We start from the raw sequence: 15,758 nt of genomic DNA on the forward strand, positions 1-15,758 counted from the left end.
GGTACCAATTGAGCCATCTCTCCAGTCCTGGATCTGGCAGTTTCTTTTTACAAAGCAGAAGTTTTTAATTTGAATGTAGTCCAGTTTATCAGTCCTTTGTTTTGTGATCTTGAGCCTTTGGTATTGTATCTAAAAGTGATGACCAAGTCTAGGCTCACCTACATTTTCTTCTATATCTTCTAGAAGTTTTATCATCTTGAGTTTTATGTTTAAGTCTGTGATTAATTTTAATTCTTTTTTTTAAGATTTATTTATTTACATATTTTACGCATATGAGTGTTCTATTTGCATGTATGTTTGCATGACAGTAGAGGGCATCAGATCTCATTACAGATGGTTGTGAGCCACCATGTGGTTGCTGGGTATTGAACTCAGGACCTCTGGAAGAGCAGCCAGTGCTCTTAACCGCTGAGCCATCTCTCCAGCTCCTAATTTTAATTGTTAAAAAATTTTGAGTATGTGTAACTGTGTGTATGGAGGGCAGACCGAGCAAAAGAGGGACTAGCTGGCATGGGTCTGTGCCGTGGTGCACGTTTGGAGGTCATTGCACGACTTTGTGCAGTCCTTCCACCCCTCTGTGGATTCCCGGGATTGAACTCAGACCGTCATGCTTAGGTTGCCATCATCACCTTTACTTGCTGAGCCGTCTCACCAACCTCATTTTGAGGTCATTGTTAAGGTAAATCTGCATCTTGCAGTGAGGATATCCAGTTAGCTGGGTATGGTGGTGCACACCTTTAGTCCCAGCACTCGGGAGACAGATGCAGCCAGATAGGAATTCAAGGCCAGCCCGAGCTACATAATGAGATCTTACCACAAAAAAAGAAAAAAAAAGTACAAGTTTTATTTTTATTTAACTTAAATAGTGAAATGTGTTGGACAACATTCTAAATTTTTAACTTGATTTGTTCTTAGCTGTGACTGTCATAGATGCTTTACCATTACTTATTTGCAACTCTTCTCTAATTCTGGTTCCAGGCTTGGAGCACTTACTGTTCTCAGCTCTCTCCTTACTAGGAAAAGAATGTTCATTACTACTAGCAAACACCAGATGTGGTCTGCCTGTCTGTGTTCTCATACCATTTGATATCTTTCATAGCTAACCTAAGACACGTAAGGAATAATGGCTACATGGCAGCCCTTTCCCTGGAAGGCTTTTCTGTTAAGAATAACATTTTTATCATCTGTTCTTGTTAATCTCTAGCTTTTTGTTAGATTCTGTTTGAAGAGGGAAAATTTTCTTTAAATCCCACATTTATTAAGCTGTATGTGGCAGAAGAGATTTTAGACTTAACTTCTAAATACCTTATGGGGTATTGATTTTCCTGGGTAGAGTAGACATTCAGTTTTCTCCACTTTTAATATCTTCTAAATTGAATTATGCTTCCTGTAATTATAGACTTGTTAATTTTAACTGCCTTGAGAACTGTTGATGTGCCATATCAGTATTTTTTTTACTCCCTTCTTCTCTTTATCCCCAGTCTAGTGGTTGTGTTACTCTTGGGGAGCATGGAAATAATTCATCAACTAACTCATTTATGTTCTCTGGTATAGCTACTATGCATACAGTTCAAGAAAACTAATCCCATAATCTTAGTTTACAAGTTCATTGGAGAGGCACCCAAACTTCAGTTATCAGACACAAATGAGATGAAAACAGAATGAAATAGGGCCCTCTTGCAAATCCTTGATGAATAATTTCAGAATGATCCCTGATAATGATGAACAGCAGCTGTGGCCCAGGTCTTTTATTCTACAGATATATCCCCCCCTCCCCCCCCTCAAGACATGGTTTCACTGTGTTGTCCTGGCTTTCCTGGAACTCACTCTGTAGACCAGGCTGACCTCAAACTCGCAGAGATCTGTCTGCTTCTGCCTCCCAAGTGCTGGGACTAACGGCTAGGCTACCACCGCCTGGCTATTCTGCAGATTTTTTAAGCACCTGATTTGGGAAGGCTAATGCTACAGGTGAAAGGTGCTTTGTCTTTTCTCTACTTCTCTCCAGCTTGGACTTTTCTCTATAAGTTTGAAAATTATAGAACAAAGCCAAGACATCAGGCAAGGGAAATACCTAGCAAGATTCATATTTTCTAGGTAGCATCATAAACAAGAAGATCAACATTAAAGGTGACCAGTCTAAACTGTGAACAAAAATCATTGTCTTTGGCATGCATTGGAACATCCTTATTTGGGGATAGAGTGCTCACATGTTCTCACATAGCCCAGGCTAGTCTGGAACTGACTATTTAGCCAGAGCTGGCTGTGAACTCCTAGCTTTCTTGCCTCTACCTCCCAAGAGCTGGAGTGACAAGCAGATTACCCCATCTGGCTTTATTTTTGCTTTTTGGTTTTTGAGACAAGTCTCAATGTGTAGCTGTGGCTGGCCTGGAACTTGTTAAGTAGAGACTGGCCTGGAACTTGCTAAATAGATATCCACATGCCGGCTCATTCCTACCTTTTAAGAGTCGCACATGCAGGGCTGGGGTGATGGCTCAGCAGTTAGAGCACTTGTTGTTCTTGCAGAGGATCTGGTTCCTTTCCCAGCACTCACATAGCAGCTCACAACCATCTGTAAGTTCATGAGGGGACCCCATGCCCCTTCCTGGCCTCTGCAGGTACTAGGCACCACACAGTGCACAGGTGTACATGGAAGCAAAGCACCCATTCATGTAAAATGAAGAAGGGGGTTTTTTGTTCTTTTAAATACATTTTTGAACAAAGCTACCCCTGGTGCAGCAACCCTTTGAGCAGTGGCTCTTGCCAATGCTTTTGTCTGTTAATGGCCATGCCAAAAAATTAAGGTAAGTTCAAATAATGCAGAAATATCTTAAATAATAATCATAAAATTCCATTGTCAGTAGCTCCCTAGGTAAATGTGAATAGTCTGACCTTACTCTACAGTCTCCATAGTAACAGAGGTTGACAAGTAGGTGATAGCAGATTCAGCATTGGTTTTGATCTGCCTTTGATTCATCGCTCTTCTAGAAATGAGGACAGTATCGGCTGTTTCTCCTTGAATTATACTCTGATGAGACAGTCTCTGAAGTTATCACCTAACTGTAGAGAGTCTATAAACTGGGAGGAGAGTGGTTTTGAACGGGAAGTGGGAGTGTGCACGTAACTCAGGTGTACTGGAGCAGCTCGGATAGTCTTAAGAAATGGGTAAATGCTGAGCTACCAGTAATACAGAATAACAGTTTCTCTTAGGATCTAGATTTATTATTTTTGGATCATTCATAGTATAATATCCTTAAAATGTTAGGTATGTATTACATATTTGTGAGTTTTTATACTCCTGTGGAAATGAATGTGGCAGACCTATAGCCTGATAGGAATAGCTGCATCATTCAACAAGGCAGTTCTAAGCTTAGCTGAGGCAGGAGGACTTGGAAATGGAATGCTTCCTGGGCTACCACACATGACTCTGTCTCAAGGAGGAAGAAATAAATAAAAATAAAGGAACTGGAGAATTGACTAGCAGGTACACTTGTGGCTAAGCTTCCTAACCTGAGTTTGAACCTTGGAACCTCCATGGTAGAAAGAGAGCACTGACTTCCTAAGGCTGTCCTCTGACTTCCACAGACATGCTTCTACACACACGTAAAGAAAGGCAGTTCTAGGATGAGTGAGTTAGCACACATTCAAGCTCCTAGCATTTGACAGGCAGAAGCAGGAGGATTGCAGCAAGTTCAAGGTCAGCCTGGACCACAGTATGATTTCTAGGCCAGCCAGCACCATGCAGTGAGACACATTGTGAAAAGATTTTAAACAGATAAAAATATTGAAAAGACAGTCCTACTTATCAATACAGCGATCTAATTGTGGCTGTTCATTTTTCTTATTTGGGGCTTTGACTCTGAGTTTGACATCATGATTTCAAATGCATTGTAAGACAGGAAGAACATTGAGATAGTATCAAAACCCACTTCCTTTTTATGTGCAAAAATATAGAGCTCTGACAGCAAAACTGATACTTTTAGTTGAAAATTGATAGAAACTCTTGATATGTATACCTTTCAGCCAAATAGGAACAGACTAGAACTCAGAAACTCAGTCCAGTATTGAATCTAGCTTATTGATTTATATGTAAAGTAGAGGAAAGTACTAGTTTGTAGTTTTGGTTCTTAGCTTTCAGACAGGAAACATGTTCAGAGAAGAGCTTAATGGAATTTCAAGTCAAGGTAAGGTGGAATAATGTCAGAAAAACTACTAGTAAAATCAACTGTCTCTCTTACTGTTTTATGGTCATAGCTAAGGGAAATTTCTGTTTTTCCCCCAAATATGTTATAAATACTATAATATGAAACAGCTACATGGATAATTGTTGTTTTGTTTTGTTTTCTTCCTTGGAGACAGGATCTCTTTATATAACCGTGGCTGTCCTGGAACTTATGTAGACCAGACTAGCCTTGAACTGACAGATCCTCCTGCCTCTGCCTCCCAAGTGCTGGGATTTAAGACGCTGCATGGTTATAGTTTTTAATCTTGTTATAAGGAAAAGTTGTGAGATTTGGTTTGCTTTTGCTATTTTTAAGGAAAAAAAAATGAGTTAGTAAAATAGTCCTTTTCATTGTAAGGGATCCCTGTTTCCCAGAGCACATGACTGTTAGCATATATTCAAGACCTTTTTTTTTTTTTTTTTTAAATCAGTAATTTACTAACTGGAGTTAGAAAATACGGTAAATCCACCAGCCCTCTGGCATTTTTTTTTTTTTTTTTATATGTGCTAAGTTAGTGAATGGGGAAGATTGGGTTCTCTTTCAAATGCATCCTAGAAACGAAACTTGTGACAAAGTTAACTTAGGTTGAAAGACTTCTGGGAGATGTTCTTGTTGATAGTGGCTGAGGTGAAGGTTTGGGCACAACCTGTGTTAAAGATGGCCGTACTATTAGGACTGAGGCTTTAAGGATAACCAGAAGCAAGGGAAAAAGCTTCTGTCTCCCACGTGATAGAATTAAAGGCCTGTGCCACCATGCCAGGCTTGATTTTTATTTAAACATTTCAAATGTATGTTTCAATTGTCCGTAAGTTGATAGTAATACTTTAAAAACTTATGCCAGTGGTAGTGGTGGTGATGGTGCACACCTTTAATCCCAGCACTTGGGAGGCAGAGGCAGGTGGATATCCATGAAATTGAGACCAGCATGGTCTACAAAGCAAGTTCCAGGACAGCCAGGGTTACACAGAGAAACACTGTCTCAAAACCAGAACAAAACAAAACAAAACTTAGTTACTATATTGTTCCTGAAGCAGCAAATTACCACAAACTGTGTGGCTTAAGTAACACAAATTTGTTCTCTCACAGTTCTGAAAGCTACAAGTTTGTAAGCCCAAGTGTCAGCAAGGATGCTATCCCTCCAGAGGATTTCAGAGAGACTCTTCTGTTCCTTGCCTTTTCTGGCTTCCTGTGATGGCCAACTAACTTGCATTATGGCCACTTTATTCTAACCTGGCTTTTTCTTCACCTTCTCTGAATCTGTCTTCACTGTGTCTCTTATAAAAATACTTTGTTGTGTGGGATGTGATAACACACAACTTTAATACTAATGCTTGAGAGGCAGAGGCAGGCGGATCTCTCAGAGTTCAAGGCCAGCTAGGGCTGTAAATTGAGACCCTGTCTTGAAAAGTAAAAAATACGTTAAGACTGACTGGCATAATCTAGGTAATCTAATCATAAGATATTTAGCCCTTTCACCAATAAAGCAGTGTTCACAGGCTCTGAGAATTCGGACATTAGCACATGTTTTCAGTGGTCACCACTGTCAGCTACTCCAGGTACTTATTCATTGTTCTGAAAATAAGATTTAAATCTTGCCTTTGCTCCATACTAGCTTTGTATCTTTTCTCAAGCTGATTCAGTTTTTTTGAGAAGTAAATACAGGTAATGAGAACATACATAGCAGCCAATGTGTATCTTTGTACTGTTTTATTTGCACAGAAAAGAGTGTAATGATGCAAACCTAGTTATTTAGATTTAGTTATCTCTGGAAATAGAATTTCAGGAGCTTGGAATAGAAAAGAGAACTTATACTTTTGTTAGAAGATAGAAGAGTTGATCAAAATCTTGTTAAATAAACCTAATATAGTTTTACGCGCATAGAAAGACTTGCTTGCTATTACTAAATTGTAGAAGGGAATTTTAAGAGAAGTTTTTCAGCATGTGTTTAAGTCTCGTTTGCACTTTGAAGCATTTGAAAAGAAGAGTGTTTTAAGTTTCATAGATGATGAGACTAGAACTTACCATAATTTAAGCCCTTATTGATGGGTCCTATAATTTTCACCATATATTTGAGTTGACTTAGTGATAGTTTTGTGCATTTGTTTGTTAGAAAAGGCATTTACCTTAAGGAAGAACCTTCCAAGTAACATGTCAACATGTCTTGCTTATTTTTTTTTTTTTTTTTTTTGGTTTTTCGAGACAGGGTTTCTCTGTATAGTTTTGCGCCTTTCCTAGAACTCACTTTGTAGCCCAGGCTGGCCTCGAACTCACAGAGATCCGCCTGCCTCTGCCTCCCAAGTGCTGGGATTAAAGGCGTGCGCCACCACCGCCCGGCATGTCTTGCTTATTACAGATAGCTTCATTGTCTTTTTAAGACAATGAAGTATGATTCTTAGATTCATACTTTAGTAAGGTAGTTCTGAATGTTTGCTGTTTATAACCAGGCAATTTTTAGAAGTAAGAAAATATATATTACAAAATTTTTACAAGGCTTTGGGGAAAAAAAACACAGTTGATTATTAATAGTTTTACCTTGTATTTTCATATGTTCTCTGTCATATCATTGACCAAATAAAAAAGACATAACAACACATGCTGTCAGTTATATAGAGAAAGTGGAACCCTCTTGCATTCCTGCTAGAATTGTTATCACTTCGTGAACAGCACAGCAGTTTCTCAAGAAAATTAAGCACAGAGTTACCATAAGACCCTGCAGTTCTTTCTTGGATTGAACTCAAGAAATCGGAGAGCTGTAGATAATGAGGCGAGCAAACACGAATTTAGGTTCCCCAAATCCAAGGGCTTTTGTTTGTTTGATTTTTAATTTTTTTTGTCATACCATACATTTTGATCATATTCTTTCCAATCCCCCAACTCTTCCTAGATCTTCCTGCCCCACCTACCCACCCTACTTCATGTTCACTACCCACCCCCCAAAAAAACCCAAGAGTAGACAAAAAAAAAAAGCAAAGGTCAGACAAACAAACAAACCCAATAAGACAGAACACACACACACACACACAAAACAAACAAACAAAACATGGAGTCATGCAGGAGGGAGAGCAAGAAAGAATGTTTAAGAAGCTGAACCAAGCAGGTTGGTGCACACATACAATCCCAGAAGATTACCAGGAGTTAGACTACAGAATGAGAGCTAAGCTATAGTTGTAGGTCTGTTTCTCAAAAAACAAACAAACGAAAAACCAAAAACAAAAAGGAAAAAAAACAAAGAAAGCATGAGCGCCAGGCAGTGGTGGCACACACCTTTAATCCTAGCACTTGGGCGGCAGAGGCAGGTGGATCTCTGTGAGTTCGAAGACAGCCTGGTCTACAGAGCGAGATCCAGGACAGGCACCAAAACTACACAGAGAAACCCTGTCTCAAAAAACAAACAAACAAACAAACAAAAAACACAACAAAGAAAGACAGGGGCAACCCCATCAGAAAGTATATATACAGAAACAGAGTGTTGTTCTCAATATTGTTCTTATTTGACAGTTGATGAATATAAACAAAATGTGAATGGATAGTTATTCAACCATGAAATGGAGTATTCCTGTCAGAATGTAAATGAATCTTCAAAAGATTGCACTATTGAAAAAAAAATTCACTCACAAAACATTTTATTATTTCATCATATCAAACATAGAACCTTAGATAGATCCATAGAGACAAATAGTAGGTAGGTAATTGGCTAGGATTAGGGGCAAAGTAGAGGAGTAGAACAGTGGCCAGCCAACAAATGTGCTCTTTGGGATGGGATGGTGAAAATTGATGGTGGTAATTGTTGCATAGTTTTGCAGATATGAATTGTACACTTTAAACAGGCAAATGACCTTAAATACTTTTATGTTTTATTTTATAGTTTGTCAACATCTAATACACATTGAGAATACATTTTCCTTCTGTTGCTCAATCATTTCAAGATTTACCTAGCTCATTTTTCTTAAAACATATTCTATGTGTATGTGTACATGCTTACATTTGTTTATATATATACTACATAGGCCAGAAAGAAATATTAGATGACCTGGAACTGGGGTTCCATACAGGCAGTTGTGAGCCACCTGATGTGGGTGTTGGCAAACAGAGCAGTAAGCATTCTTAACTGCTGAGCCATCTCTATTATTTAGCTCAATCTCTTTTTTTTTTTTTTTTGTGGTAGATTATAGGTGCTTTTTTTAAAGCTGATTGTTATATCAGTTCCTTCCCATGTATATAAACATGATATTTATGAAGATGAGGATACAGAACCAAAGTTAAATTGTCTTACTATTAGGACATTTAAGAGTAAAGTGGTATGTTGTACTCTAGGCCATTGCTTATTTCACTATGTATATTTCTTATTTTTGTGTCAGATATCTAGGAGCACATACTTAATGTGTCTTAAATCTTCATGGTCTTAACCATGCAATACCATTTTGCTATAAATGTTTTCAGGTCAAGTATTTAAAAAGAAAATATTAGGCAAATTGTATCCTTCAAGAGTCATCTCTAGGTTCTTTCCTCTCTTAAATTGAACTTCCTTGCTCTCACATGAGATGTCTGAACCAACAATTTTCGTCTTTTTCCTTAACTAACATAAGATGTATTCATTGAACTTGTAGAAGACATGAGTTTGGTTCCCAGCATCCACAATTGGGCTGTTCACAGTGCCTATAACTCCATCACTAGAGGATCTGATGCTCTGTTTTGGCCTCCATGGGCAATGTCCTCAGATGTGTGCATATGTGTTTGTGATCATGCGTGCGTGCGTATGCACACACACACACACACACACACACACACACACACACACACACACACCTTACTTTAAAATGGGGCTGGAGAGATGGCTCAATAGAGTACTGGCTGCTCTTCCAGAGGACCCAGGTTTAATATCTATCACCCCCGTGGCACCTCACAACTATCTGTAACCTCTTTCCAGGTGATGCCACACCCTCTTCTGGCCTCTGTGGGCAATAGACATTGCATGGATGTAAAAAATAAAATTTTAAATGTGCTCACATAATGTTAAAGTTTATAGAGCATAAGCATGGGCCTGCCATGACTTCAGTGTAGTCAGTTTCCAGCTATGCAAAGCAGATGTGGATGGCATAGGAAGTGGTCGTTTCCAGTAGAGAAGTCTTCAAAACCCCTCTTGAACAGATAAACCTAAAACTTGGGGCATGAGGGAAGGAATGACAGGGTGAAAACAATGCAAGAATTTTCAAGTAGAAATGGCCTTATTGTCTTCAGTTTAAACTTTTCATAACTTCCCACCATGTTGTTGTCGTTATTCATTTTCAAGTTTACCGTAGGACCACAGATACTACAGTTCTTATTTGATAACATGATTTCCATGACTTCCGGCTTCTTTAATCACTTCTAATATATTAAACAATGAGAAGTAATCTATACTAATACTCGCCCCTTCCCCGTCCTATCATCCTGCACTAGAACTTTCTGAGGAAATAAACTGAAAAGGGAGACTGTTTGCAGGACAACTCCAAAGAGAAGATCCTTTCCTAAAGTGTTTGGTCACAGTTGTTAACAGGTAGCAGCATATGATCTGGGGAAGGAGTGGTGCCTGATAACAACTCTGATAACAAATGTTTCCTTGTCAATTTTTCCCTAGTATCATCTAGACTGTCACAGCCATCCTCTCCCCAGTCAGGCTGCCCATCACCTACCATTCCAGCAAGTAAAGTCATTTCTCCATCACAGAAGCACAGCAAAAAGGCATTGAAGCAGGTAAGCATTAAGTCTCTGTTTATCAGAAGAATAATCTAATTAAAAATAATTAGGAAAGCTGGGCTGTGGTGGCACATGCCTGTAATCTCAGCATTCAGGAGACAGACAGGTGGATCTCTGTGAGTTTGAGACCGGCCTGGTCTACAGAATGAGTTCCAGGACAGCCAGGGCTACACAGAAAACCTATCTAGAAAAACAAAAAACGAATAATTAATAATAATAATAATAATAATAATAATAATAATGAGAGCTACATGGTGTTTCACGCCTTTAGTTCTGTTGTGTAATGGACAATGATGTATCGAGGTCCTTTTTCAATAAAACACTTCATCAAATCTTCTGTTAATTATTGAAAATTTATAGAAAGCTTTTAGATTCATGTCTTTAGAGGGTAAATGTCCGTAATCTGCTAATTTGCTGTTAGTAATTTTTGTACTCTGTATGTATCACCCATTGTATGTAGGGTTTAAAATGGTTTTGAAGACCCAGATTTTTTCCTAGTTTGCTAAGGTATGTGTTCTGAATCATGAATAGGTGTTTACATTTTCAGAGCTTTTCTTATGTGTGTCTGGTTGTTTTGGGGGTACTGAGGGTGAAACTCATCACTCATTGAGCAAATACTTCTCACACTGACCCACATTCCCGATCCTCAGGTTTGTTTTCTTTGGAGCTTATTGTAATGATCAGGTAGATTTTTTACTTTTTGTTTTGTTTTGTTTTTTTGTTTTTCGAGACAGGGTTTCTCTGTGTAGCTTTGCGCCTTTCCTGGGACTCCCTTGGTAGCCCAGGCTGGCCTCGAACTCACAGAGATCCGCCTGCCTCTGCCTCCCGAGTGCTGGGATTAAAGGCGTGCGCCACCACCGCCCGGCAATTTTTTACTTTTAATCTAATATATAGAATCATATTGCTAGATTTCCTAATATTGCACTAATTGTAAGAATGGAATAGAACCTATATGTTTATTCTTTACATAGCTTGTGCAAATTTTTTTTTTTAATTTTAGTTTTTAAGCCGGCTGTGGTGGCACATGCCTTTAAGAACACTCCAGGGGCAGGCACATCTCTGTGAATTTGAGGCCAGCCTGGACTACAAGGTGAATTCCAGGACAGCTAGGGCTGTTACACAGAGAGACCCTGTCTGAAAAAACCATAAATAAATAATAACTGAGTTTCTAGTCAGCTGTGTTTTGTAGCACACATCTGTAATCCTGTTACATTGGAGGCTGAGGTCGGGAGGGAAGAGCTTGAAACCATCATGGATTGTACAGTAGCAAGACTCTGTCTTGCAGTATCCTTCTATTGTAGTGCAGTTTTGAAATACAGCATAACATAAACTGTGTAGTTGTTTATTTTATTCTAGATTTGGGGAGAAAGTTGTAGAAATTATCTTTACTCCCTAGGTTGAATAAATAGTATGTAAGAATCATTTTCCTTGAATTATACTGTTCTATGTTGTTATTACATTAGTCAATTGATTTGTCTCCTTTTGCATCAATTTTGGAGATTTTTCTTAGAAAATGGTCCATTTCTTTGCCAGTAAAGTTGCTCAGCCGGTAAAAGCACTTACCCCTAAATCTGAAACCCTGAGTTGATTCCTGGAACCCACATGATGGAAAATAAAACTACCTCCTTGGCATTGTTTCTTACTTCCATATACATGTCCCCCCCAACTCCATAATATAATAAATACATAAATGTATGTTAAAAAAGAAGTAAATGTTTTTACCTGATTTATTGCATGTACTGCTGTAAAGTTATATAATGTTTTGTTTTTCATTTGTCCTTGTTCATTTATTTGTTCCCAGTGTTAATTGCTAGTTGAATTTTCTGTTTTATTGGAATTTTCAAAGAGCTGGCTTTGGATTGCTTTTGTTTCGAGATAACACCTTGCTGTGTTGTTTGGATTGGCTCAATATGTATTCCAAGCTGTTTCCCCCCCCCACTTCTTTTTCTTTCTTTTTTTTTTCTTTTTCTTTTTTTTTCTTTTTCTTTTTTTTTCTTTTTCTTTTTTTTTTTTTTTTGGTTTTTCCAGACAGGGTTTCTCTGTGTAGCTTTGCGCCTTTCCTGGAACTCACTTGGTAGCCCAGGCTGGCCTCGAACTCAAAGAGATCCGCCTGGCTCTGCCTCCCGAGTGCTGGGATTAAAGGCGTGCGCCGCCACCACCGCCCGGCTTCTTTATTTTTCTTTCTTGAAATGCTTTGTCTGGTAGCATAGTCACATAATCCCAGTACTCAGGAGGCTGAAGCAGGAGGGTTCTAATTTCAAGGCAGCCTGGGTTATATAGCAGCTTCTTCCAAGAAGAATCAATAAATACAAACTGACAAGTAATTAGGAAAACATTAAATAACATAATTTTAGTTTCATAATTTGCTATGAACTAAGAGATTGTATTATATTGAGAATTGACAAGTAAGGTGACAATGGTTACTAATATACTGATGCAGTATAGTAAAAAACAATCATTAAATAGAAATGATTGAATATAGGACCTTGTGCGTGCTAGGCAAGTACTCTGTCCCTGAGCTATATACGCAGCCACTATAGCTCTATTGGAGAAAATTTTATAATACCTATTAAATTTTAAATGTACATGCTTCATGAACATGTGATTAAACAGTTTAGTGCTTATGTTAAGAAAGATACACAGAAAAATATTAGCATAAAAATTTATTAATAGTAAGAAATAGCAAATGGCCTAACTTTTACATAAATTTTATCATATAATTTATATATATTGCATATATTTGTTACTCATATATGTCTAAGATAAATCATTTCGGGGACTGTATAAACATTTGTGAAAGATGGACAGTTGTAGAGGGTTAGAAGCTTATGCTGTAAAAGGTTGTGCTATGCAGTTAAGAGATGAAGAAATAACCAAAAATATACTACTCTCACAGAACACCCAGTTTTGGTTCCCAGAAACTGCACTGGCTGACAATTGCTTGTCATTTTAGCTCCAGGGAAGTCATAGTTCTCTTCTGATCTTAATAGGTGCTGTAGTCATGTGCACGAATGCATACATTACCTATAACTAAAAACAAAAATAAAGGGTTTGAAGATATGGCTCATTGATTAAGAGTGCTTTTTCTTCTCACAGAAGATCTAGGTTTCCAACACCTACATCAGATCACTTACAATTCCAGGGGTCTGATTCCTTTTTGCCTCTACAGACACCTGCACACACATAGCATATACTTAAGATACACATATAAAATTAAATAATTAAATCTTAAAATGTTTTAGGGTCTAGAAAGATGGCTCAAGGGTTAAAAGCACTGGCTGATCTTTGAAAGCCAGTAGAATATATCAAAGATGGGGGCAGAATATAAGGACTTGAAGGATACAGTTAAGTGATTGGAACATCCAGGTACTGGCAAGGATAAGTTAATAAGAAACTAGGGGTAGAGCATTCAAGATGATTGTAACTCTCTGAAAGCAGAGAATCAATGAATTGTGTATAGAAGAAATTCATGATAAAGGCATAAAAAGTATCTCTAGGAAAATCATAATGGAAAATAATCTGTGAAAAGAGATATCCACTCAGATACAGGCAGCATTTAGAACAGTAAACAAAGGAGAACCTGCCCATATCATTAACTGTCAAAACATTAAATATACAGAACAAAGAAAGTGTCTTGAAAGCTGCAGGGAAAAACATCAGTTTGCCTGAAAGAGTAAGTCCATCAATATTACTCCAATACTAAAAACAGACACAGAAAAACATACATGCACACGTAGAAGGATGTGTGGGTAGGTGGGGGTGTTATATAGACAGTCTTCCTGGTGAACATACATACAAACATTGTCAATAAAATACTCGCAGGCCGTATTTAAGAACATAGCAAGGGTTGTAGATGTAACTCACTTGGCAGAGTGCTTACCTAATATACATTAAGCCTGGTATTGCATCCTGTAAAACTTAAAACTGCAAGACGATGGCACACACCTGTAATCCCCGCACATAGGACATGAAGGTAGGAGAAGCAGTTCAGTCACCCTCAGGCTTATAGCCAGCTTATTATACATAAGACTGTGTGACCGTGAAAATTTGTGTAAAACATCAGCTACAAGGTTGCTTCATAATACACAAATTAACAAGTCTAATACATCACATAAATGCACCCTAGTATAGAAATTGAGCATCCCAATGTATGTAGAAAGGACTTCTGACAAAATTTGACATTTGTTCCATAGTGTTGAATTCACAATGCTCTGAATGGAAGGAAAATGCCTCCACATAATAATGGTTATATACTATAAATATATTCTAGTATTATACAAAGTGTGAAAAAATTCAAAATATTTCCACTAAACTCAGATACAAGTATGTCTACCCTCTCTACCTTTAATTAGTATAGTACTTAAACTCTCTTTTAAAACAGCAATAAAATGTAAAATCTGTAAAAACCTTAAAACCAGTAAACATCTTAAAACATGTAAGAAAGAGCTGGGCGTTGGTGGTGCCTGCCTTTAATCCTAGCACTGGGAGGCAGAGGCAGATGGATCTCTGTAAGTGAATTCCAGGATAGCCTCCAAAGCTACACGGAGAAACTGTCTCGTGGAAAAAAAAAAAAAAAAGAAAGAAAATTAAGACTTCAACATCTAAAGAAGGAATTGAAGATGCTAGAAAATGGATAGATATCTATTGTGAATGATGGTGCTACCAGATGAAATAAATATATATGTTCAGTATAAGTTCGGTACAGTCTCCACAAAAATTTCATGTGCCTTCTTACAGAACTAGAAAACAATTTTAAAATTCATATGGAGACATAAGACCTGAATATGAAGAGCCGAAGCAATTCTAGGTGATAAGAATGCTGGGAGCATTACGTACTTGATTTCAAGTTGTACTACAGAGCCATTGTAACAAAACCATGACACTGACATACACACAGATCAATGCAACTGAATAGAGGACATGCAGTGTAAATCCACAGCGGAGAAGAGGCAACCTCTTAACAGATGATTCTGGGCAAACTACTTATCCATGTGTAGAAGAACAAAATTAGATCCCTTTCGGAAATACTAACTCCCAATGGATGGAAAGACCCTAATATAAAACCTGAAACATTTAGAAGAACAAGGAGAAACAATTCCAGGGCATATGCAAGGACTTTCTGAAATCAGTAGAGGTTTCTCAAAAGATTTAAATTGGGAGGCTATAACGATGATTCAGCAGTTAGGAATACTGGCTACTCTTGCAGAGGACTGAGATTCGATCCCCTGAACCCAAACTGGCTAACCACTGCTTGTCAGTCCAGTTCCAGAGGGCTCTAATGCACTCTCTGGCCTCCACAGACACAAGTACACAGACACATGCAGACCAAACACCCATACACATAGAATAAAAATAAACCTATAACCCAGCTAAGTAGCTTGGTATCAGTTCTGTGACACCCTCTCCCCCAGGGGGGAAAAAGCGCTGTCTAAACAGCTTAAGGGAGGAACAGTTTGTTCTGGTTTTCATTTACATGCCTGTCATGAGAGGTCTGCCTTGATGTCAAAGACATGAGGCAGCTGCTCTCACCTATGTTGTGGAGGGTCTTCTCAAAGTAGTGAACCCAGTCTAGAAATCCTCACGGACTTGTCCCACATTTGTCTCCTAGAGGAGACTAGATGCTGTCACCTTGACGGTGTTAATGTCATAGATCCCGAGGACTCTGGCGGGAACACCTGCATCCAGTGTTGATTGCAGCCGCATTCCCAATAATGAAGTTGTGGAATCCACCCAGGTGTCCCAACTGGATAAACAGTGTATATACAATGTCATTTGTTTTCGGCCATACAAAGAACAAACTTA

At 38.3% G+C, this 15,758-nt stretch overlaps 1 protein-coding gene across 1 annotated transcript in view; it reads left to right on the forward strand.

Moving 5' to 3' along the window:
• The window catches only part of Asxl2 (ASXL transcriptional regulator 2), an 87,652-nt gene that overhangs the window by 45,290 nt on the left and 26,604 nt on the right, over positions 1–15,758 (forward strand). The window contains exon 5 of the mRNA XM_059248427.1: positions 9,838–9,953. Within this exon, the coding sequence (XP_059104410.1) occupies positions 9,838–9,953 (116 nt within the window). The remainder of the gene's footprint in view (positions 1–9,837; positions 9,954–15,758) is intronic.

The sequence above is a fragment of the Peromyscus eremicus genome, chromosome 22, assembly GCF_949786415.1.
Source record: "Peromyscus eremicus chromosome 22, PerEre_H2_v1, whole genome shotgun sequence".
In the NCBI taxonomy this organism is placed as follows: Eukaryota; Metazoa; Chordata; class Mammalia; order Rodentia; family Cricetidae; genus Peromyscus; species Peromyscus eremicus.